The 24,256-nt window shown below is 32.4% G+C and overlaps 3 protein-coding genes across 3 annotated transcripts; all 3 read right to left on the bottom strand.

Moving 5' to 3' along the window:
* Nucleotides 1-48: 48 nt before the first annotated feature.
* On the bottom strand, nucleotides 49-8,887 carry LOC103488568 (glutamate receptor 2.5-like). The gene is made up of 6 exons (XM_051082904.1): nucleotides 8,785-8,887; nucleotides 7,522-8,333; nucleotides 2,343-2,858; nucleotides 1,563-1,875; nucleotides 881-1,287; nucleotides 49-664 (listed from the first exon to the last, which is right to left on the bottom strand). Exons 1-6 carry the CDS (start codon nucleotides 8,885-8,887, stop codon nucleotides 305-307), a joined length of 2,511 nt encoding a protein of 836 aa, XP_050938861.1. The 3' UTR covers nucleotides 49-304.
* A 3,946-nt stretch (nucleotides 8,888-12,833) lies between these two features.
* Nucleotides 12,834-15,460, bottom strand: LOC103488371 (glutamate receptor 2.8-like). The gene is made up of 3 exons (XM_008447079.2): nucleotides 15,154-15,460; nucleotides 13,902-14,308; nucleotides 12,834-13,335 (listed from the first exon to the last, which is right to left on the bottom strand). Exons 1-3 carry the CDS (start codon nucleotides 15,371-15,373, stop codon nucleotides 12,928-12,930), a joined length of 1,035 nt encoding a protein of 344 aa, XP_008445301.2. The 5' UTR covers nucleotides 15,374-15,460; the 3' UTR covers nucleotides 12,834-12,927.
* A 142-nt stretch (nucleotides 15,461-15,602) lies between these two features.
* Nucleotides 15,603-17,360, bottom strand: LOC127148702 (glutamate receptor 2.2-like). The gene is made up of 2 exons (XM_051082903.1): nucleotides 16,771-17,360; nucleotides 15,603-16,347 (listed from the first exon to the last, which is right to left on the bottom strand). The coding sequence occupies exons 1-2, from the start codon at nucleotides 17,358-17,360 to the stop codon at nucleotides 15,603-15,605; spliced, it is 1,335 nt and encodes a 444-aa protein (XP_050938860.1).
* Between the last annotated feature and the right edge of the window lie 6,896 nt (nucleotides 17,361-24,256).

Here is a 24,256-nt window from a genome sequence, read left to right as displayed (position 1 = left end):
CTAATATCTTATTAAAACAAAAGTTATATATTAACCATTGTCGCCATATGTAATGTTTTTTATTATATTCATTTTACACAAACATAAATGAATCATTTGTCAAAAGTAAGTGAATAGGTAGAGGTTGGAATCCCTCAACACTCTCATGTTGAATGAAAAAAAAAGTTCTAAATTAAACCAAACAAAATAATTCAATAAGATTTTTGAAAGAGCATGTTGATGTATTCTGGATTACTGTATCTATCTTCATAGGTGTGCATTTCACTCGAGAAAAATCCAGGAAGAATTTTCGTCAATCTAGGTGTCAGTGACTTTTTCGAAGAGCTATAGCTTCGTCATCTATAGCCATGAACGTGGAAAACAAGTGGGTTAATACTGTCCATAAGGAAGGGTTAGCTCTCCAAGATTTCGGCAGTTCTATGTAGAGAAAGTAGACAAGGTAACCGACCACAAAAGATATGGAAGTACCGGCGGTTATGAGAAAAAGTCCCTCAAAACTGTCGATACTGAGGCGGGTAGAAGACAATTCAGCGGCTTCTGAACTCGAACATTCTCTCACCTTCTTGAACCATGCGTTTTCGATCTCTCTTATTCTATCACCCTCCGTTACCTTCAAAATCGCTCTCGAAATGTCAGGTACTAACGGCGAGCCTATCGGAAAACCCTATCCAAAAAAACAGCATATAAGAAGTGTTAGAAATATAAGCTTTATTTTGACTACTAACTATTTTGGCCTAATCCTAACAAACGTACGTCCCAATCCAGATTTTCCAAATTTACTGATTTTCTTTTGCAAGTTTTGGTAGATAACGTACTCAGATTCTGTTTCTGAATATGATTTTAAAAAACGTTTTCAAACACGAAGGGCTAAGTAACTTACGAAACCAAATCCATCGGCTTTGTAAGTGGGTTCGGTGGTGGTATATTGGGAGCAATATTTGGCAAGAAACAACTTAATATAAGGGTTTTCATCCACAGCAGCAGAAATTCCGCCATTGATGCTTCCTTTGAGAAAAAGTTCATGCATTTGTTCTGGAGATTGATAAGTTTTGAGTTGGGAATCATGGAACTTCAACGACTTGAGAATCTCGTAAACGAAAGAACCTCCTTGATACCCGACGTTCTCTCCATTTTTAAGAAGCTGATTGATATCAGTTACAGTTGTTTTGAGCTCTTGGACCGTCAAAAGTGAAGCCAAACTTGCAGTGTAACTTTGTGTAATGATAAGAACCACAAACAGCCATATTATTACCACAATTTTGGTGCAGTGGTTGTATGTACGCTCTCCTGAAATATATAAGGTCATCCAAAATGATAGGTTACAGTATATTTAGTTATATCAATACTGATTTAAAATCAACCATCAAAGATAAATGATAGAGTTTTACGTAATTCAAACAGTGACACAACACAAATACAACTTAGGTTCCAAAGGTGTTGCATTCCAAACCCCACCAGTGAGACTTGTGCTTGGTCCGTTTGAACGTTAGAAAACAGAATTTAAGATGTTTCAACAAATTATACTCGATTATATTCAAAAAGGTTTGAGATGGGTTACATACGATGAGCGAACACCATGGTGGAAAAAGAGTACCAAAGACTGTTAAAAATCTGATCAACAGCACTTCCATTGAATTTCTCGTTGACTCGATGTTCGAGTGTCCAAACAATAACTGCCATGAATACAAAGGAGCTGCCTATAACGACCCATAACTTCCAAGTGAGAGGCTTTAAGAAAGCCCACACGCTAGTGTTCTTGCTGCTCTTCATCGGCACGACCATGGCCACGCCAGATTCTGTGAATGGTAATGTATAGTCTATGTACTCAGACCTATTGGCTCGGATCGTTATGTCACCCACCACAGCATCAAACTTCTGTTTCATCAAAACCATAATAATTTAATTAAATACATTCTTCTCTCAGCCAATTTCAAATATAGTAAAAAAAAAAATACAAAATATAACAAAATTTCATAATATATCAATGATAGACCTTAATAAATGCTAATAGACTTCTACCAATATGATAGTGATAAGAAGCTTTGAACATCGACATTTCATAAATATTTTTAACAATTTTATCATTTGAAATAGTTTTATGATTTTTGTTTTTATAATTTTTCAAAGATAGTTTCTAATAAAATTGAGACATCGTTGTATTTCTATAGATATTGACATTTCATAAAACACAAAATCGAGTAGTTATCAAACGAGGTCTTAATTTTTAACTTCAAAGGAAACACGTGAATCCTTAACAAAATTTAACCTAATCAAAATTTTTATAAATTATTATTGTTATAATATGAAGTGAAATGTATAGGGAAAAAAAGTTTGATACTAACCCCAAGGAAGAGCTGATGAGTCAATTCATTGTAAGTACCACCAGGATGTGCATTAGATTTGTCGTTAGGAATGAATTCATAAGTAACAGCGTAGGGCAAAGCTTCAATCACAGCCTTAAAAACATCTATACAATAACCACTCACTTGGGTTGCATTTGTTTTTGGATCACGAACCACATTCACAAACTCTAAAAATCCATCCTTCACTGGAACCCCAACTCTTAACTTCTTCTCACCCGTCGGAATCTCCCACCCTTTTGGCGCCTTCTCGGTATCTCCCGGCCATATGATCGGTCTCAACACGCTTTCTTTCCCTGAGTGCCGTAGACTTGTTGTCAGCCCAGCTTTTGGAGTCCAAAACCCCACGCTTCTTCTTTCGTTACCGATCACGTTCACTATCTCGAAAACGAACGATTGTAATTGGCCATTGACCAGACTGAACTCACCAGCTAACCCCCTAAACCTAACATTTGATAACGCTTCTCGCAACTTGGGACCGTTTTGATTGATACCGAGGTTGTAGAGATAGTTTGATGAATAGTTCGTTTTTGTTAAGAAAGTGCTTTATGATTGAAACATGCTCATGTGTGTTTATCTTTGTTAAGTTAATTTAGTCCAAGTTTGTTCCTATTTCTTAGGAATTAGTCATTCATGATTTGTAATCATGGAGAAAGTCTAGGGTCATGTTGATTAGTGGAGAAAGTTTAGGGTCATGATGTTAGTGGAGAAAGTTTAGGGTCATGATGTTAGTGGGTAGTTATTTTTAAGACTTTAAATACTGTATTTTTCTTTGAATGTAATTGAAATGAATTTGTCTTCAATTTTCCATTGCAATATTTATTTTTACTCTAGAAAATAACAATTGGTATCAGAGCTCTCTTCTTAAGGGATCTGTGAGTGTGAGTTGTTGTGTCATGGACGCCATAACAAGTTCTAGTTTCACTTCAATTTCTCCATTGATATTTGATGGAGACAACTACCAAGTTTGGGCAGTTCGTATGGAAGCTTATATGGAAGCTTTGGATATTTGGGAAGCAGTGGAAGAGGATTATGAAATTCCTGCTCTTCCAGACAATCCTACCATGGCACAAATCAAAGCGCAAAAGGAGAAGAAGACAAAGAAATCCAAGGCAAAGGCATGTCTGTTTGCTGCAGTCTCATCTACTATCTTCACTAGAATTATGACTCTGAGATCAGCATATGAGATATGGAATTATCTCAAGTCAGAATATGAGGGAGATGAAAGAATCAAAGGAATGCGTGTGCTAAACTTGATTCGAGAATTCGAGTTGCAGAAGATGAAGGAAACAGAATCAATTAAAGAGTATTCTGTTAGGTTATTGGACATTGCAAACCAAATCAGATTACTTGGTTTTGTGTTCAAGGACTCAAGAATTGTAGAAAAAATTCTTGTATCAGTGCCTGAAAAATTTGAGGCATCTATTTCTGCCTTAGAAAATACCAAAGATTTGACTCAAATCACTCTTGCAGAGATACTCAATGCTTTGCAAGCGCAGGAACAAAGAAGAGCCATGAGGCAAGAAGGTGTTGTTGAAGGAGCCTTGCCAGCGAAGCATCATGAGAACGTTAGGAACAATAAGAAGAAGAAGTTTTTCAAGAAGAATCAAATTTCTACTAGAGAATCTTCAACTTACAACAAAGCAGGAGTCAAGAAGGGATCCTATCCTCCCTGTTCACATTGCAATAAACAGGGTCATCCTCCTTTTAAATGCTGGAGGAGACCAAACGCCAAGTGCACCAAATGTAACCAAATGGGGCATGAAGCTGTAATTTGCAGGAACAATAATCAACAACAAGGTGTAGAGGCCAAAATTGCTTATCAGGAGGAGGAGGAGGAGGATCAATTGTTTGTGGCAACATGCTTCGTGGGTGGTGAGTCAAATGAAAGCTGGCTGATTGACAGTGGATGTACCAACCATATGACTCATGACAAGGAGTTGTTTAAAGATCTGAAGCCAACAAATATCACCAAAGTCAGAATTGGCAATGGAGACTACATCTCAGTCAAAGGAAAGGGGACTATTGCGATTGCCAGTTGTAAAGGTACAAAGCATATACAAGATGTTCTTTTTGTACCTGACATTAACCAAAATTTGTTGAGTGTGGGTCAACTTATTGAAAAAGGTTTTAAAGTTACTTTTGAAAATGAATATTGCTTGATTAAGGATGCAGCAAATCAAGATATTTTCAAAGTAAAAATGAAAGGAAAAAGTTTTTCACTTAATCCTTTAGAGGAGAAGCAATCTGTTTTTGCTCTCAAAGAAGATGAAACACAGCTTTGGCACAAAAGAGTCGGTCACTATCATCATCAAGGGCTGCTACAACTAACGGAGTTGGCACTTGATTTTCCCAAGCTTAGTGAAGAAATCTCAAGCTGCAAAGCGTGTCATTTTGGAAAGCAAAATAGGAAGTCATTTCCCAAGTCATCTTGGAGAGCCACTCAAAAATTGCAGCTCATTCACACAGATGTTGCAGGTCCTCAGAGAACACCTTCTTTAAAAGGTAGTCTCTATTATATTGCTTTTATTGATGACTTCACCAGAATGTGCTGGATTTTTTTCTTGAAGTTTAAATCAGAGGTTGCTCATGTCTTTTGGAAGTTCAAGGCAAGAGTTGAAAATGAAAGTGGTTGCAAAATTCAAATGGTAAGGTCTGACAATGGGAAGGAGTATGTTTCGGCAGAATTTGACAAGTTTTGTGAAGATTCAGGCATAAAACATCAACTTACAGCTCCTTACACTCCTCAACAAAATGGAGTTAGTGAGAGGAGAAATAGATACATCATGGAGATGACAAGATGCATGCTGCATGAAAAGAGTTTGCCAAAGAAGTTTTGGGCAGAGGCAGCAAATACAACTGTATTTCTTCAAAATAGGCTTCCCACAAAAGCATTGAAGGAAAAGACACCATTTGAGGCATGGTATGGGTACAAACCATCATTGAAATTTCTCAAAGTATTTGGTTGTTTGTGTTTCACTCATGTTCCACAGAGCAAGCGTGACAAACTTGATAGGAGAGCTTCACCGGGTGTCTTTATAGGCTATAGTTCTATCAGCAAAGCCTATAAAATTTTCCAACCACAAACTGGAAAGATTGTCGTGAGCAGGGATGTTCACTTCGAGGAAGATGAAGAGTGGAACTTTGATGATGCAGAGAAGAAAGGTCAGACCTTGGAAAAGATGAAATTCAAGTTTTTTGATTCAAGCATTGAAGAGGAAGATGACAGGCAGAATGAAATAGTAGATGATGCTTCCGTGAGAGGAACAAGGTTGCTTTCTGATATTTATGAAAGGTGCAATGTTGCTGTGTGTGAACCTGCAAACTATGCAGAAGCAAAGAAAGATCAAAGGTGGATAGCTGCAATGGAGGAGGAGTTGTCAATGATAGAGAAGAACAAAACTTGGATCCTTGTTGACAGACCTCAAGATAGGAAGGTAATTGGAGTTAAATGGGTGTTTAGAACCAAGCTTAATGCTGATGGCTCGATTAACAAGCACAAAGCCAGGCTTGTGGTTAAAGGGTATGCTCAAATCTTTGGTGTTGATTACTCTGATACTTTTGCTCCTGTTGCTAGAATGGACACAATCAGGTTACTATTTGCAATAGCTGCACAAAAGGGGTGGAAATTGTATCAGTTGGATGTCAAATCAGCTTTTTTGAATGGTGTCTTACAAGAAGAAATTTATGTTGAGCAGCCCGAAGGATGTGAGAAGCAAGGTGAAAGAAATAAAGTCTATCTTCTCAAGAAGGCTCTTTATGGTTTAAAACAAGCTCCAAGAGCTTGGTATAGCAAAATTGATGAACATTTACTGAGCTTGGGATTTTTGAAAAGTCTATCAGAATCAACCTTATATGTTAAGCACAATGGTACTAACATTCTTATTGTTTCACTGTATGTTGATGACCTACTGGTTACAGGAAACAATGCAGATCATATTCAAAATTTCAAATGGGAGATGATGAAGATGTTTGAAATGACAGATCTCGGGCTCATGTCCTACTTCCTTGGCATAGAGATCAAGCAAGGGCAAGGTGAAGTTTTCATTTGCCAGAAAAAATATGCAAAGGAAATACTAAAGAAGTTTAAGATGGATGAGTGTAAGGCTGTAAGCACTCCAATGAATCAAAAAGAGAAGTTGTGCAAAGAAGATGGTGCTGACAAAGTTGATGAAGGATATTTTAGGAGTTTAATTGGTTGCTTGATGTATCTCACAGCAACAAGACCTGATATTTTGAATGCTGTGAGTATTTTGTCTCGTTTCATGCATTGTGCAAGTGAATTACATCTTAAGGCAGCAAAAAGAGTGATACGATATGTCAAAGGCACAAGTGATTTTGGTGTTAAGTTCACTAGGGGCAAGGAGTTCAAACTGATTGGTTTTTCTGATAGTGATTGGGGAGGTTCCATTGATGATATGAGAAGCACTTTAGGTTACTGTTTTACTCTTAGCTCTGGTGTTTTCTCTTGGAGCTCGAAAAAGCAAGAGATTGTAGCCCAATCCACTGCTGAAGCAGAATTTATTGCTGCAACAGCTACTGCCAATCAAGCTTTATGGCTGAGGAAAATTTTACTTGACCTTGATCTGGAGCAGAAGAAAAGCACGGAGATTCTTGTTGATAACAAAGCGGCTATTGCTATTTCTCATAATCCTGTGTTTTATAAGAAGACTAAACATTTTAACATCAAGTTATTTTTTTTAAGGGAAGTGCAGAAAAGTGGAGAGGTGATTCTTGTCTACTGCAAAACAGAAGATCAAGTTGCAGACATATTAACTAAACCGTTGCCTACTTGCAAGTTCGAGTTTCTAAGGTCAAAACTTGGTGTTTGCAACTCCTAAAGCAAGGAGGAGTGTTAAGAAAGTGCTTTATGATTGAAACATGCTCATGTGTGTTTATCTTTGTTAAGTTAATTTAGTCCAAGTTTGTTCCTATTTCTTAGGAATTAGTCATTCATGATTTGTAATCATGGAGAAAGTCTAGGGTCATGTTGATTAGTGGAGAAAGTTTAGGGTCATGATGTTAGTGGAGAAAGTTTAGGGTCATGATGTTAGTGGGTAGTTATTTTTAAGACTTTAAATACTGTATTTTTCTTTGAATGTAATTGAAATGAATTTGTCTTCAATTTTCCATTGCAATATTTATTTTTACTCTAGAAAATAACAGTTTTCATGGTGGCGGTAAGAGTAACATTATTGGGCTTGCTATATCGAAGATTGTCGGTGCCTGCCTTCTCGACTGCGGTGGCTATTGCCCAAGCTGTGTCATAAGCCCATAAACCAAACACATTCAGCTCAGGAATTTCTTCTATGGTTGGATAGTAGCTTAGAAATCTTCTTTGCCAACCACGTTTGAAGGATTCAAGGCGTTTGGTTCCTGGGACATAAGTTTTTATTCCCAAAACTCCTTGCATTGATTGATCAAGAATTGAGGGTTCCATCGAATTAAACTCGTTTGTGATAGCATCTGTTACTATCCAAGCGAAGCCACGACCCATCATTCCCTTCTTTTTTGCCATAGTGAAGAGTCTTGAAGCAAGGTCAGGTAACATGTGCACCACAAACACTCGAGTTTGCAAATTCATTAAATTTGAAAGTTTGAGTTCGATCTCGTCGTTGGTGGCGGTAGGAGATATGAGGGTTTGGTATGGCACATTCGCATCTACCTCTTGTAGAGCGTCGACAAGGTAAGGGATGATACCGTCGCCGAACTCGTTGTCAACGTATATTGGGACAACTTTTCGCCATTTGAAGGCCTTGACAATGGCTGCAATGGCTTTCACTTGAAAGGAATCAGCTTGGGCGATTCGAAAGAAGAAAGGGCTGCGATGGGATGTGAGGGAAGGTCGTGTGGCAGAAAATGAGATTATGGGAACTTGTGCTTTGTCTCCAACGTCGATCATGAAACTCGCTTGCATCGAACTTGTTGGACCTATAATGCTTTGTACTTCCTCTTTCTTTATCAAATCCAACGCTGTTGTTCAATACAGTTGGTGTAAATGTATAATTATATGTTTCTTCACCAATTACAATTTTAGTTCTTAAGTTTTGCACAATAGATCATTTCAAAATCGTACATTTTAAGTTTAGAAAAGAGTTCATTTTAGTCCCTAACTCCAATCCATTGATTACATTGTTCTAACATTTTTAAAAATAAAATTCAATTATAGAAGAATGACAAACAAAAAAGATTATTGGATTGTTGCTGTTGTCATTTCTGCGATCATTTTTGTAGACTTTATATTAGTCATAATTACTAAATCATCACTTGTACAATTTTATTACTAAAAGAAGTTTATCATGAATGGAAGTCTATCATGGAGGGTAGTTATTTAAAACACAAACATTGGTCAAGAAAAGGTATTGGACATATATTATAAAAAGATATATATATATATATATATATAAAAGAGACACAGACAAACCTGCTGCAGCTGCACCAACAATTGTGTCATTGGAATCAATTGTGTTGAGAATCACTCTTGTTTTGTAACGATTCCGAGAAGAATAGAAATCAGCAAGAGCCATTGAAATACAACTCAAGCCCATCTTCCCAAAAGAAAAATTCAAATTCAAAACCACGCCCACCTTCACTTTCACTACCACGGCAGTGGCCGCCTCCTCCTCCTACTGCGCCGACACCGGCATTACTATGTTAAGGAGGACAAAGATCACGGCCAACACCCTAAAACCACCTCTCAAATAAGCTTTGTGTTTCTCCATTGTCGTTTTAGTTTTTATCATATATTCCACAGCATGGATACACATAGGTGGACCATTGTATTTATACAACTTAATTTCAAGAACGTGGAAGGAAGAAACTAGTTGAAATGTTCCCAGCTTACTATTTTCATTAATGTGTGTTGATCATATACCAAATCAAACTCAATTTGTTTCTCACCTAACTCACCACAAGGATATATGTCTTTAATGATGGATCAAGAGTTGCTTTGCAACACTTATTTAGAAATGGGGAATTAAATATCAATCATAAGTTTTGAGTTATTTTTGAATATTTTGAATTTATTATAAAAGACTACAAGAATTGTCAAAATCTAAATTGTATATATATTTTATGTAATTTAAGATTTTGGACCTAGTTTATAGAGGGTGACGTGTGTGTATATATATACACATATTTCTTTGAGCAAGATACTAGAAGAAAATAATCAATAGAGATTGACACATTCTTAATACCCTAGTTCCAATTATGTTGCATATATGCATTCAAGAAAGGCAAAATAGAGTTACGTAAGACGTGAATGAAAAAGAAGCTCTATTAAAGACAACAACAGGACTAAGACTAGAGGAAAGCCTTGGGTTTAAAGCCATAGAGAACTCAATAATGTTTACAGATTTGGAAGGTTATTATTACAATTGTTCATCAATTGGCTCTAAACTTATTTAACAACTATTTTAGTCGCTAATATATGTTTCTTTCACATACGGACTTGTATACACACACACACACCCAGTTGTCAATTTGCTCCACAAAAATAAATGCTTTGGATTTTGTATATTTTAACTTAAATTAATACTCTCTCTAATTCCTTTGTATACATAAAGGACAAATACTATATTCTATTAAATCCTAACTGCCCAAGTTGCCTGTAATATAATCTAACTCAAATCAAGATATCACGACCAAAGACTTTATTAATTTGGTACAAATGCGAGATTCACACTAATGTTTTAAACTCATAAATTCAAATCTCTAATCTCTTTGACTATATATTTTAAAAACAAATAGGGTACGGGGTGCTACAACAAATTTGTAACTGATTTTCAATGTCAAGGTAAATGTTTAATTGACAGAAAAAGTTAATTTTTGAAATATTCATTGATAATACAAATTTGTCATGTACAAAACAATAATATGTTAGATATTTAAATGTTTAATACTGATTGAAATAATAAAGTGTCATGAAACAACATTTATGATTTTTCTTCACAAGTCATCTATACACCTACCTTAATAGTGAATTATACACGATTAAAAAAGAGTCACAAAAAGTGGTCATGATATTTTTTTTTAGAATAGTAAACTTGTTTTTGTAGTAGTGTAGTAGTAGTTGTAGTGATGCTAAACTACAAAAATGATCTTTGAACTTTTTTATCCCTTTGTTTTTAAAAGTACTTTTTAGTTTTATTTTGTTTTGCTTCACAACATCTCAAAATAATTTTTAAAATGTATTTTAAATAATAGTTACTCGACCTAGTCAAGATAATAATATACACTATATATGTTCGAAAAAAATTGTTTAAATATACTTTAAAAATATTTTAAAAGTTATTTTAATTGGGTTAGTTGTCAAACACTTTAATTTATTTTCAAACGACTTATTTGCAAAATTAAATATTTGAATACCGAGTAGCATAATATTGCTAAGACATTGACATTTAAAGATAACATAAAATAAGATAACAAGACCTTCTTTTTTTTTTTTTTTTTTTTTGTTTCCAAGTTGAGATATAAAATATAACTAGTAAATGCAATATTTAATGTGAGTTCTTCCAATTTTAATACAACAAGCTAAGGTCAACATTGAGAAAAGTCTAAAGCCATAGTACGTTTAATTTTTATCTTTCTTCTTTTGTAGAGAAATGACACATTATTAGTCGTATTTTCCAAAAAAAAAAGAAAAAAAAAAGAGCACATAACAAAACAGTAAAGAAATAATAATATAGAATGAACATTAAATTAAATGAGAGGGAAGAATGTGTGTGTGTTTTTAAAAAGATGACTTAATTTTGAGCTTAGATTATTAGCAAGTTGGCAACATTGTCAAGAAGAAAGATCTAATTTGATTATGTCGTTGGTCTTTCTTTATACAAAGTCTATATAATGGGTGACAAGTATACAAGTGTGTGTTACATTGTTAATGTTGCGGGCTAATTTCTTTATATATCCAATGCAAATTAATATATATTCCAATTTCAAGTTTTTCTTAGTATAACAAGGTTATACGAGATTCAAATTATAAATCTCTTGGTCACTAATATATTTATGCTCGTTTTTTTCAAAAGCGATAGTAGACCTTGAACGTGTAATTAAATACTACTATCAAGTTTTCTTAAATTAGGGATAGTTGCAAATGTAACAATTATATTCAAAATAATTAAGTATGTAGCAACATTTTAAAAAAATTGCAAATATAGCAAAATTTGTTAAAATCTATCAATGATAGGAGTCTATCACTGATAGACCATGTAGCAAATGTTGGTCTATCACTGATAAACCATAAGAGTCTATCAACGATAGAAGTGTATTACTGATAGATTTTGCTATTTTTGCAATTTTTTTAAAATATTGATACATACTTAATAATTATTCTAAATAGTGCTACATATTATAATTACCCTAAATTAAATATGTTACTTATATATAATTCAAATTACAACTGCACTCACACAATGCTTGGATACAAGGGAGCATCCGAATAAAATCGAGTATGAGAAAGAGAGAGAGTTTGGAAATTTAAATGGACACTATATATTAAATTGTCATTTAATTGATGAGGATGAAGAAGTCTCAAATTCTTCTACCCCTAATTTGCACTAAAAAAAAGTAGAAATTAGAGCCACTTACAACCTCAGTTTTGTGTACCAATAGTTCGGTGAGAGATTTATTTTACTAAAATTAAGTTTGTTATTGGTTAAATATTAAGAAAATTTATAATTATGTAAAGATTATTTTAGATGAATTTTATGTCGTTTCTCAAAGTATTAACTAATCAAGATTTTAATGTAAAATATTTTCGAGAGAGTGTGTTTCATTTTTAATTCCATTTTATACACAAAATAAGTAATTAATTAAATTATAGCCAACTTATATGTTCACACATTGAATATATAAAACCCAAATATAGTTGACTTGAAACAGAAAAATATATGACGTACAACGAAGTCCACCACCTCAACTATAACATCTCAATTGATTATAGCTCATCATACCAAACCAATATCAATAAAATTATGAATATATTGCTCCAATATTATGGTGATTTCTCCATAATCTCCCATTGAATTAATATTCAAATTCACTTTCCTTGTTTACCTCAAATGGCTCTATAATTTCTTATTTGCAACCTCAAATCTTTTTAACACAACATTTTGAAATTTGGTTCATTTTTCAGATGAGAACAGTAGGCTACTCATTTGGAAACTACTTGATCCCTTAGAGACTCCTTTGTAATGTGTAACTTATATTTTTCTGTTAAACCAAGCATATAGTTTAATTGACATACTAATTTGTTAGTAACCATGTGAGATTTTGTGATTTGAATTCTCCAAAACTCCTAATTGTTTTTTTTTTAAAGACAAATTGTATCAAGATCTTTTGAAATTTTCTCTGGGTGTGTAATCTCTTCACATTCGTTGAAGCACTTAGAGGAGTGGATGGAATCATCAGAAGGACTGGTTGGGGGAGGGCCCATTCAAGAACAAGAAGAAATGGAACTGGCCAAATTCATGAAATCAAAACAGAAAATCATATTCAAAATGTGCCACACAAGAACGACGAAGAAATTAACACATTCTAAATCTGCTGGAATGTGAGCAACTTGAGTCTAAAAACTACGGTTTCTTCGAAGAACAGGATTGGCATTATCTATGAATCTTCTCCTCCTCCGCAACGGGTGAGCTCTCAAGTCTCTCCCCATAAACATTAGAAACAAGCGAGAAATTCTAGCCCAGATGGTATGATTTACGTTTAACCACACCAATCGTTCGTCGTACAGAAATTTGCCAATGTAAGAGATGCAAGAAACAAAAGAAACAACGCTGATGATCATAAAAAGTCCCCAGAAGCTGATGGGGCTGAGTCGACTTGAAGAAAGCTCCGAAGCTTTCGATGCTGAACAGTCCATCGGCTTCTGAAACCAAGCGTTCTCGATCTCTCTCATTCTATCACTTTCTGTCACTTGCAAGATTGCTCTCGAGATATCAGGTACTAAGGGCGAACCTATTGGAAAACCCTGCAACAAAAATATATGAATTTGAACACACATCATTTCTCGCTCTCTTGTCTATTCTAAAACATGTTAAAGAATTGATGACGGAAAGCTTATAAGTTATGTTATGTTAAGAAATTGGCTATCAAAGATAAATCGAGATTTAGTTGTTTCACAAGAATAGAAAATTGATATAGAGATTTAGTTGTTTTGTTAACAGTGCCTAAACTACATTACCAGGAACAGAGAGAGAAGTTTATTATAGCAAAAATTTCATATTACTGATCGAAAAATGCTTTTCAAGTTAGAAAGCTTATATAGTTTGACGGTGTACTTGGTTGCTCAAATCGTCAAATAATAGATATTCAAGGCACAATTCCAACGTGTTAAATTGGGACTGATGTTATATCTTCACCAAACTGATTCCGCATATATGCAAAGTTTATTGTAACTTTGAAAACAAGTTTCTTGTTTAAAAAAATAAGAAGTGAATTAGTTATCAAACATACCCGTTTTTTTAAAAAAAAATTAATCTTAAGAAAAATAAATGGATTACGGATCGAATGGAGTTCTGGAGAGAGAGAACTTACAAAACCAAAACCTTCGGCTTTATAGGTGGGTTCAGTGGTGGTATATTGTGAGCAATACTTTGCGAGAAATAGGTTAATGTAAGGGATTTCATCTAAGGCAGCAGAAATTCCTCCATTCATGCTTCCTTTTGTGAAAAGTTCGTGCATTTGTTCTACACTGCTGTAAGTTTTGAGCTGGATATCATTGAACTTCAAGGACTTGAGAATCTCATAGATGAAAGAACCCCCTTGAAGCCCTATGTTCTCTCCATTTTTAAGAAGCTGATTGATATCAGTTACGGCTGGTTTGAGTTCTTGAACCGTCAAAAGTGAAGCTAAACTTGCAGTGTAACTTTGTGTAATGACTAGAACTATAAACAGCCATATTATCACCACAACTCTGGTCCAGTTGTTGAATGTAACATCCCCTGACAATGAAAAATGAAGCTTTTTGTAATAGTTGAATTTGTTTAAGAAATCGAGAATCAAAGATAAGTAGTCTTAAATCACCCCATTGACCCAGAAACTTAAAACTAGTCGGTGAATGATAAATTAATTATATTTCGATTATTTAACACTCTTTTCACTTGTAATATTGAAATACAAAGAAGATCAAACAAATTAAATGAAAAGAGGATATAAGGTTGTAGGTGCTTCAAACAAAGATGTGTTTAGGAACAGACTACTTCGATACCCATCTTAAATACACTGACCAAATCAATATATAAATTTATTATTAAAGAGAATAATTAGACCAAGTGAAAGTTCCATACTTAGTTATTCGGAAGTAAATAATGATAAATTCAAGGTATTCCAATGAGATATATTTGTTGGCTATATTATAAGAAATGCCACCAAATTTTAACTTGTAATTTTGCATAAAAAAATACATCTTTTAGAATTTTGTGAGATTTTGTAGAAATTAATCTTTTAACATAAAATTTTGGTTGGCGAGAAAAGTTGTGTAAAATTACAATCAATGAGGTATTTTTGAATAGTTTTTTTAGTTCAAGGATATTAATAAATCTTTTCAATAGCTTACGAATATTTTTGAAACAAAACTTTAACTGTTTTGATTCAAAATTAATGAAAATTATATTTTAAAACCATTTTTAAAGTTAGACGGATGCGTTTTTTTAAAAGTTTAACTTTAAGATTATTTTTTAAGACAACAAAATTGAGACTTTTTTTCTTTATATATAATTTAACTTATTTTGTTTGTTGTTAAACGATAGTTGATTATTGAGGGAAGAGTTGAAAGGAATATACGTACTATGGGCAAAAACCATGGTGGAGAAAGAGTACCAAAGACTCGTACAGAGCTGATCCAAAGCACTTCCATCAAACTCTTCATTGATTCGATGTTCAAGAATCCAAACAACAAGTGCGATGACAAGGAAGAAACCGCCAGTTAGAGCCCACATTTGACCTGTTAGAGGTCTTATGAACTCCCATGCATTTTTATTCCTCGTGCTCTTCATTGGCACAACCATTGTCACACCAGATTCTGTATATGGTAATGTGTAATCTACGTATAATGACCTATTTGCACGGATCGTTAAGTCAGCTACCACAGCGTCGAACTCCTGCATGTATGCATGCTCCATTTTTCATCGACATAAAACCTAAAGGAATAGAGAATCGACATAGAGACAGAAAATAATACTTGACGTTTTGAAGTATATATTTAAAATTACAAACAAAAATAAAATTAAACTGAACTTAAGTAATCAAAGTTAAATAGTACTTAATAATTACCCCAAGGAAGAGTCGATAAGCCAAGCTATTATAGCTGGAACCTATATATGAATTGGCAATGCTAACTGGAACGAATTCATAAGCAACATGATAGTGCAAAGCTTCAATCACAGCCTTAAACACATCAATACAATAACCACTCACTTTCGTTTCATTTGTTTTAGGATCGAACCCCACTTTCACGAACTCAAAAAATCCACTCCTTATTGGAACTCCAACTCTCAATTTTTTCCCATTTGTTGGAATTTCCCATCCTTTTGGAGTAAAATCTGCTTCTCCTGGCCAAATTATGGTTCTCAATCCACTTGTTGATCTTGATCTTGAACCGTCCAGCTGATCTTTTAATTTCCTCCTTAACCCACTTTCTACTGACCAAAACCCAACATTTCTTCTTCCATTATCCACCAAATTCACTATCTCAAAAACAGATGATTCCAATTCCCCATTTATCAAATCGAACATACCAGCTAACCCTTTGAAACTCACCTTTGATAATGCATCTCTCAATTTTACACCATTTTCATTCACTCCTAGACTGTATAAATAGTTTGATGAGTTCATTTCCATGGCTGGTATGTTTATGGCTGGCTTGTATTTGAGGTTATCTGTTCCAGCCTTCTCCACTGCTTCGGCCAATGCCCAAGCTGCATCGTAAGCCCATAACCCAAACACGTTCAACTCAGGAATATCTTCTATTGTTGGATAATATCTGAAAATTAAAAAACAAATACGTCAACAATTAGATTGAGATACGGATATTTAGATCTTTACATTCAATCAACTACCTAATACAACAACATATGTTTTCTTCCCCTCCAATATACAATGTCAATTTAAAAAGTACGAGAAACTTTTTAACATGTACGAGAAACTTTGGCCAAACCTCCCACAACCGTCGTCAGGCAAACTCCAACCAACATTTTCTGACCATCACGGGTACCAAAATAATTCCTTTATTGTAATTCGATATAGGTATAAACACTTTTAAACTTTATATGACAAACTAAACAAACTTATATATAAAAACACTTTCCAAAGTTATCAAATGTGTTTTTCTCTTTTTAACTCAAATAAAACTCTAAATTTAAGAAAGTTAATCAATAAATATTTTAAGAAATTATGACAACAATACCTTCGAAATCTCTTACGCCATTCAAGTTTAAAATACTCAAGCCTTTTGGATTTGGGGACGTGAGTTCTTATTCCTAAAACTCCTTGCATGGACTCCAATATTGAAGGCTCTATTAAATCCAATGGATTTGCTATAGCATCTGTGATTATCCAAACGTACCCTTCTTTCATCATTCCAATCTCTTTTGCCTTTGCGAAAAGTCGAGAAGCATCACGGGCTAGCATGTGTACTACGAATACTCTCGTTTGCATTGTCATTAACTTGTAAAGTTCGAGGCTGATTTGCTCGTCGGTTGCGGTGGGGGAAATTTTGCTTTGGTATGGCACGTCAGTGTCGACTTCTTGTAGAGCGTCGATTAGGTCAGGGATGATACCGTCGCCGAACTCATTGTCGCTATAAATGGGGACGACTTGTCGCCATTTGAAGGTCTTAACTATAGCTCCAATGGCTTTGACTTGAGACGAATCGTTTTGAGCGGCTCGGAAGAAGAAAGAGCTGCGGTGAGAAGTGAGGGAAGGTCGTGTGGCTGAAAATGAGATGATGGGAACTTCGGCTTTGTCTTCAATGTCGATCATGAAGTTGGCTTGCATTGAACTTGTTGGCCCTATGATCGCTTGCACTTCCACTTTCTTTATCAAATCCAAAGCTTTTTTTTTTTTTTTTTCCAAATAATTTCATTTAGTCTAAGAGAAATGTAATTTTAGGTTAAATTACAAGTTAATTTATTCTTTGAACTTAAAAAAGGTTTTCTTTTTAATATGCTGACATATCTCAATAAATATGTCTTTTGACTTCTTAAAAACTGTTTTCATATTTTTATTTTCCAATTCCAACCGAACAAGGTCTAATTAATTTCTAAAGATAAAAATAATATTTTTTTTTGGAAAAACAAGTACCAATTTGTCAATATTTTTAGATGAAACTCTCTTGCTATCAAATAATTAATAAAATTTAAGTCAAGCTTTCGGAGTCTATGTATATGACTAATAAATTTTGGTTATATTTGTGGTTCTTAGAATTCCTGCCAACCGCAAATAATCACCATTTATTTACGATATAATTAAGATTCAGCACCAAAGTTATATAGGAATATATTGTAAAAGAAAAATGATAATTAATAAGCTAAGATGGAACCTGCAGCAGCTGCACGAATAACAGAGCCATTGGAATCAATGGGATTAAGGATGATTCTGGTCTTGTAATAACTCCGAGAAGCATAGAAATCAGCAAGAGCCATTGAAATGCAACTCAAACTCATTTTCCCAACAATAACATTCAAATCCAAAACCACACCCACCTTCACTTTCACAGCCGCCGCTGCTGCCGCCTCTTTCTCCTCCAGCGGCTCCGTCACCTTCGCCACTGCCGTCAATAATATGTTAAGGAAAATAACCACCACCACCACCACCCGAAAACCACCTCCCAATCCCTTTTTTCTTCTCATCTCATTCAGTTTTAATGCCTGTTGCATTAGTGGCTGGACTCACGCTTGTTTATATACCTGAATTTCAAGACGTGGGAGAGAAAGTATATGCTGTTAACTTAGTCAACAAATACTTTTTTAAAAAAATTTAAGTAAATACATTGTCAAAGCGATTAAAATTCAACTAAAATACATACGAAAGTTTTATTGATTATGCAAAGTTTATGATACGAAAGTTTTATTGATTATGCAACTAAAATACATACGAAAGTATTCCTATATGGTAATTAAATAAACCCTTACCGTTTTTGGATTGCAATATTTTTTCATCTGTATTATTACGAAATATATTTGAAAGTTGAATGTTTTTAGATCTTAAATATATGTTTGTGTTTTAATGTTTAGGATAAATAAGGATTTAGATAATGTTTGTGTTTGGTATACCAATTTGTTACATCGTGGGATTCTTCCTATTAAGTATATCAATTATATATATACATAGAGAGTATATTACCCATGTACTTGATACCACCAACAAAATATATATATATATATATATTTCTAAACGCATTGACGAATAATTGAAACTATTTATAAAGTATCTCATGAAGGGATTTTTGTTATATTTTATAAATAGTTTTAATTTTTTACTATATTTAAAAATGCTTCGAAAGATAAAAATTGATCGATAGGCATAGAGAGATATGACATTTTAATCAAGCGAAATAATAGAAACACCTATAGACAAGATTAAGTAGGTTCTAATATGCATATAATAAGTAGATATCATGGGGACTTTGTAGAATATATGAGCATTTTTAACTTCCTCAACTTTGCACATTTGGATTTAACTAAAGGAATAATTTGATCTTTCATAATGGTAGAGAGAGAGAGATAGTTTTAATATGAGTCAGATTATAATACATGCAACTTGGATAGCTAGACTTGTAAAAATAATGTCTAATTTGGTTATTTTATTTCTTTATATATATATATATATTTGAGAGTTTATTTTTTTTTAAATTTACTCTATTGACAACTTGGGCACTTAAACTTAGGGTGTGTCTGGATTGCATTTTCAGGTGATTAAATTAAGAAATAGATTGTTTTGGAAAAAATATTATGTGTTTGACAATCTACCTAAAATAATTTTTAAAAGAATGAATTTATAGAATAACGTGGTTTAGGATAAACACTTAAAATCAACTTTTAGAAAAATAAATTTTGTGTGTTTAATGGTTAATGTCACTAAGTTGACCTTTTTTTTTTACCGTTGTTGACTTATTTTTGTCAATTGTTTTATGGTAACCGTTACCGGTTAAGTTTTGTCAATCATTTTTTTATGTCTGTTATCGGCCAACTGCTAACAACTATTTTTTTGTAATTTTCATTGGTTGACTTCCTATAAACATCGTTGCCAACTTTTGGTTATGATTTTACGGTGAATGTCCCCAACCACCTCAAACCACCATCCTCGATGATTGTTGTCGAACTTCTATATCTCCACGGACAAATTCTATATATAAATAAATCTTTTACTCTATTACAAATCAAACAAATTTTTGGTTAAGAACACATTTGAAAAAACAAAATTGCCAAACGCACGTGTTTTCTTTCAAAGAGTTTTTAGAAAAATATTTAAATGAAAATGCATTTTTTAGAAAACATTTTTTTTAGTTCATTCCAAACAGACATTTTTACGAATTTTTCAGAAGAGCAAATATAGCTGTTAGAATTTTAAAAATAAAAAATAAAAAAATTATTGCAAATGATTGAAATATTGTAATAAAATACAGTAAAACTTCAAATTTTATCGATCTATCAATATCTATAATTAACAAAATATGAAATTTTACTATCAAATTTATCGGTGAGAGAAGTCTATCGATATATTTGTCGTTTTTAAAAATTGTCATAAACTTGGTTATTATATATAAAATATCTACCCATTATTATAATTATCTGTTTTTTTTTCATATTTGGGAGTATTTATGGATGTAAAATAATAATTTAAAAAAAAATCCATTTCTTAATCATTTGGTTTTAAATTTGGAAAATAAAGCAAAAAATTTACTAATAACAAGACGAAGTAAAATATTTACGAATATACAAAATTCTCAAATTCTGCAAGATGTTTGATAAACTTCTATCTTATCTGTTTAGTAACATTAATAGATATTTATAAAAGTTTGTTAATGTATATCTATATATTTTGTCGGTACCAACACGAGCCCAACTCAACTAACATCTATTCATCTTCGAAGACAAAAAGTTTTGGATTTTTTATGTCAAACTTAAAAAGATATTTAATATATATATATATATATTATTATTAATAAATTTTGATATTTTATCATATCTCTAAATATTTTTGTATTCATAAATAAATTTTCTTTTTGTATCATCATCAATAAAGAGATTTGAAATTTTTATTGAATTTATTGGAACAAAACCAAACATAACTTTTTTTGAAAAAAAATGCTAAATTTAGTTACAACAATGAATTTTTCTTCTTCTTCTTAAAAACAAGGTTAAAAACCTGTAGAGAGGTAACAATTTAACCTTTAGAGCATTAGAATGTCTTTATATTTTTAAATTTATAACAATTTAGTTTTTAAACTACAGTAGTTAGTAATGATTTAATCATATAATACTTTTATATCTGTAGTAGCAACTTAATCCTTAACATTAAAGAGAAAAGTCGTCAAAATCTAATGTCATTTTTTAATATAAGGTAGACTTTTTGTATTTTATAAAAATAGTAAGTCACTCAATACATTAGGAGAGTCTTTTTAAAAATATAAAAATGCGGCAAAGTATTTACACTGTATAGAACAATTCCAAAAATGGAAAAAGTCTAGAGGTCCACCGTATAAAATATCAAAAATACTCCGTCAACTATGCCGTCAACAACGCGCGTCTAATATATTTGCGATCATTTAGATTTGGCTATTGTTTGGTACAGGATCGTTTAGATATGACTACAATTTATTTTTCAATTCTATCGTTTAATTTTGTTACACGATTGTTTAATTTGGTTACAAAATCGTTTAGATTTGAATTTGGCTATTATTTATTTTTCAATTATATCGTTTAATTTTGTTACTATGTTTAAATTTGGTTACACAATCGTTTAGATTTGATTATTTGAATTCCAAATCTAAACGATTGTTTTTTCAAAAATTGAGACACGATCGTTTAGAGTGGCTAAATGATTTTTTAAAATTCTTTTAGTACACGATCGTTTACATTTGGATTTATTTTTTTTACACAATTGTTTACATTTGGCTACTTCAATGTAAATGATTTTTTTAAAAGATTTTTTATACATGCTATTTTTTGTATATGGTCGTTTAAATTTGGTTATCCAAATTCAAACGACATAAAAAAGAAGAGAAAAAGAAGAAAGATGATTGAAAGAAATTGAAAAAAGAAAAAGAAAAGAAGAAAAACGATAGAAAGATTAAACGACGTAAAAAGAATAATAAAAAAAGAAGAAAAGACATCGAAAGAACTTGCAAAATAAGAAAAGAAGAAAGGCGATGGAAAGATTAACGACGTAAAAAAATAATTGAAAAATAATAAAGATTATGGAAAAAATCGCAGAAAAAATAAGAGGAAAAGAAGAAAAACGATGAAAGAAATCGTAGGAGAGAGAAGATGAAAGAAACCGCAGGAGAAGAAGACGATTACATCGCGACAAAAAGATGGAAGGGCAAACCTGGGTATTTCGTTACATGTATGTAAGTTTTCCAATAGATTATCAATTTATTTAAAAGACTAAAACATTTAAAAATTTAAATTACAAATATTTAAAAAATGAGTATTTTGTTACATGTATGTAAGTTTTCCAATATATTATCAATTTATTTATTTGGGAAAAAAATTTAAAAGACTAAAACATTAAAAACTTTAAATTACAAATACTAAAGGTGCTTTGGGGGAGAGAAAGAGTTACGGAGAAAAATGATTATAATAATCCTATGATTATGATAAATCCTAGTGTTACGGTAATATGTGTTTGGGAGAAAGAATATAAAAGGTAGTGTTATAGTATGTGTTTGAGAGAGAGTGATAGTAGTGCTCTAATAATATGTGTTTGGGGAAGGGTTATGATTATAATAATTTAAAAAATAATAATAGAATTTGGATTTGGTTATTTGGGTAGGGTAACGTGAAAGTAAAAGAGAGGATAAAACACGGTTTGGCCCAATTTCCTAATTCTTTTCCTCATAAAACCTCGCCTCAAAAGCACTCTAAAAATCTAAGGCTGACAAGAAGAATAGCAAAATAGAATGTTTACTTTGGATAAATGACAAATTTTTATTTAAATTGATAAAATAGCAAAATCAGAAAATATGGAAAACTAATTGTTGGAATAATATCCTAAATGCCTTTACCTATCTGAAAAAATTGAATGCTAAATACAATTATTCAAAAAACTACAAATACCCTATAATTAAAATCAAACTCCCAACACACGATTACCACATCAAAACCAAACTTTCATCTTGCATAAACTATTGGAACTTCCAGCTCATCTTCTTCAAAATTTTCAAAGTCTTTGGATTTACTTCTTGTTAGCTCCTCTGACAAAAAACGTTGGGATTTTCATCTTGCTCATTCTTCCCCCTGATTTCTTCCTCTCTAAACTCTTCTCAAATCACTCCCTTACCATCCTCCAATCCTTCAATTCCTTCAATCCCAACAACCCATCTCTTGATTTCCTCGAAGATCTTGTCGTCGCTGCGCGTCAGCTAGTTTTTGGTTTGAAGAACATGCTTCGGCACATTTGGGACATAACTCGAGCTCGTTTACTCATTCTGGTAAATGAAAGCTTTGAATAGAAAACAAGTCGACGTTGACAAAGAGTAGAAACAGATGAGGAGAGTACGCATCTTTGGTGGGTTGTACGCATCTTTCATGAAGGAGATCGTCGAAAAAGCAAAGTCTAGGAATGTCGTTCCACCGATTCTTTGGATTACTGCTATCGTGGCGGAGGAATTTGCGATTGAGAGTAGGTTGATTAGAGAGAACCTTTGCCAATTTGCGTATGATTTGAAAATTTGATTTCACATAGATCTCGTCCCACTTCGAACTTTCCAGACGTTGTCTTTCAAATCGATGAAATTCATGGAAGGAGAGAAGTGAATAAGATTCAATTAATTATAAAAATGCCATTAAGGTCATTTAATAAATTGTTTAAAATATAACAAACCCCATAATCTTAGAGATAAATTGTTTAAAAATTAATAACAATTTATAAAATTATTTTTAAATCAACAAAATTTAGGAATGAAAATGGTGTAAATGAAGTTTGTTGTTTTAGCATTATTTTAGGGATGATAATCTACAAATTTAAGTTTGGTATCTTTACCAAAAATTAGATTTAAGAATAAGGTTAAAAATTGAGATTACAACTAACTATTTTAGGGTGAGATATATATTTCTAAACTCAAAAGGTTAATAAATATCAAATATGTATTATGTATAATTTATATCTATTTTTTGATAAATAGTTTGAAGAATAAAAAATACAAAATAGTTCAATTTATCTTGTGTTATTTTAGGGATATGAGGTAAAATTTGAATTCAAATTGACGATTTTGAGGATAATATAAATTGTAGATTAAAATTGTTATTAAAATTTTGTAATATGTATTATTTAATACATTTTTTATAAATAATATGAAATATAAAAAATTAGGAATTAATTTATTTAAATCCTAATAATTAGGGGTGTTAAAATTAAAACTACAGTCGTTGTTGGTGAAATTTATGCAACTAAGAAAATATTTTTTAGTTTAGTTAAAATTTACCAAAAGTGAATGTGTTTACAAATACACTATATTCGTGATATTTTGTTTGTTTTTTGACATATACAAATACATTATATTTGTATGCAAGGAATTGCCCTTTGTAGAAGGTATGCTCGAGCAAAAAAATTGTTACCCCTATTAATTTTCTAAAAATTGCTACCCATTATAATTACCTTAGATTTTTTGGGAATTTGTGCAAATAGCAAATATGAGGATAGAAAAAAGAAAAATAACAAATTGTTAT

Source organism: Cucumis melo, chromosome 3 (assembly GCF_025177605.1).
Source record: "Cucumis melo cultivar AY chromosome 3, USDA_Cmelo_AY_1.0, whole genome shotgun sequence".
NCBI lineage: Eukaryota > Viridiplantae > Streptophyta > Magnoliopsida > Cucurbitales > Cucurbitaceae > Cucumis > Cucumis melo.
Note: the sequence above shows the minus strand (reverse complement) of the source record. Positions and strands in the feature narration are given on the sequence as shown.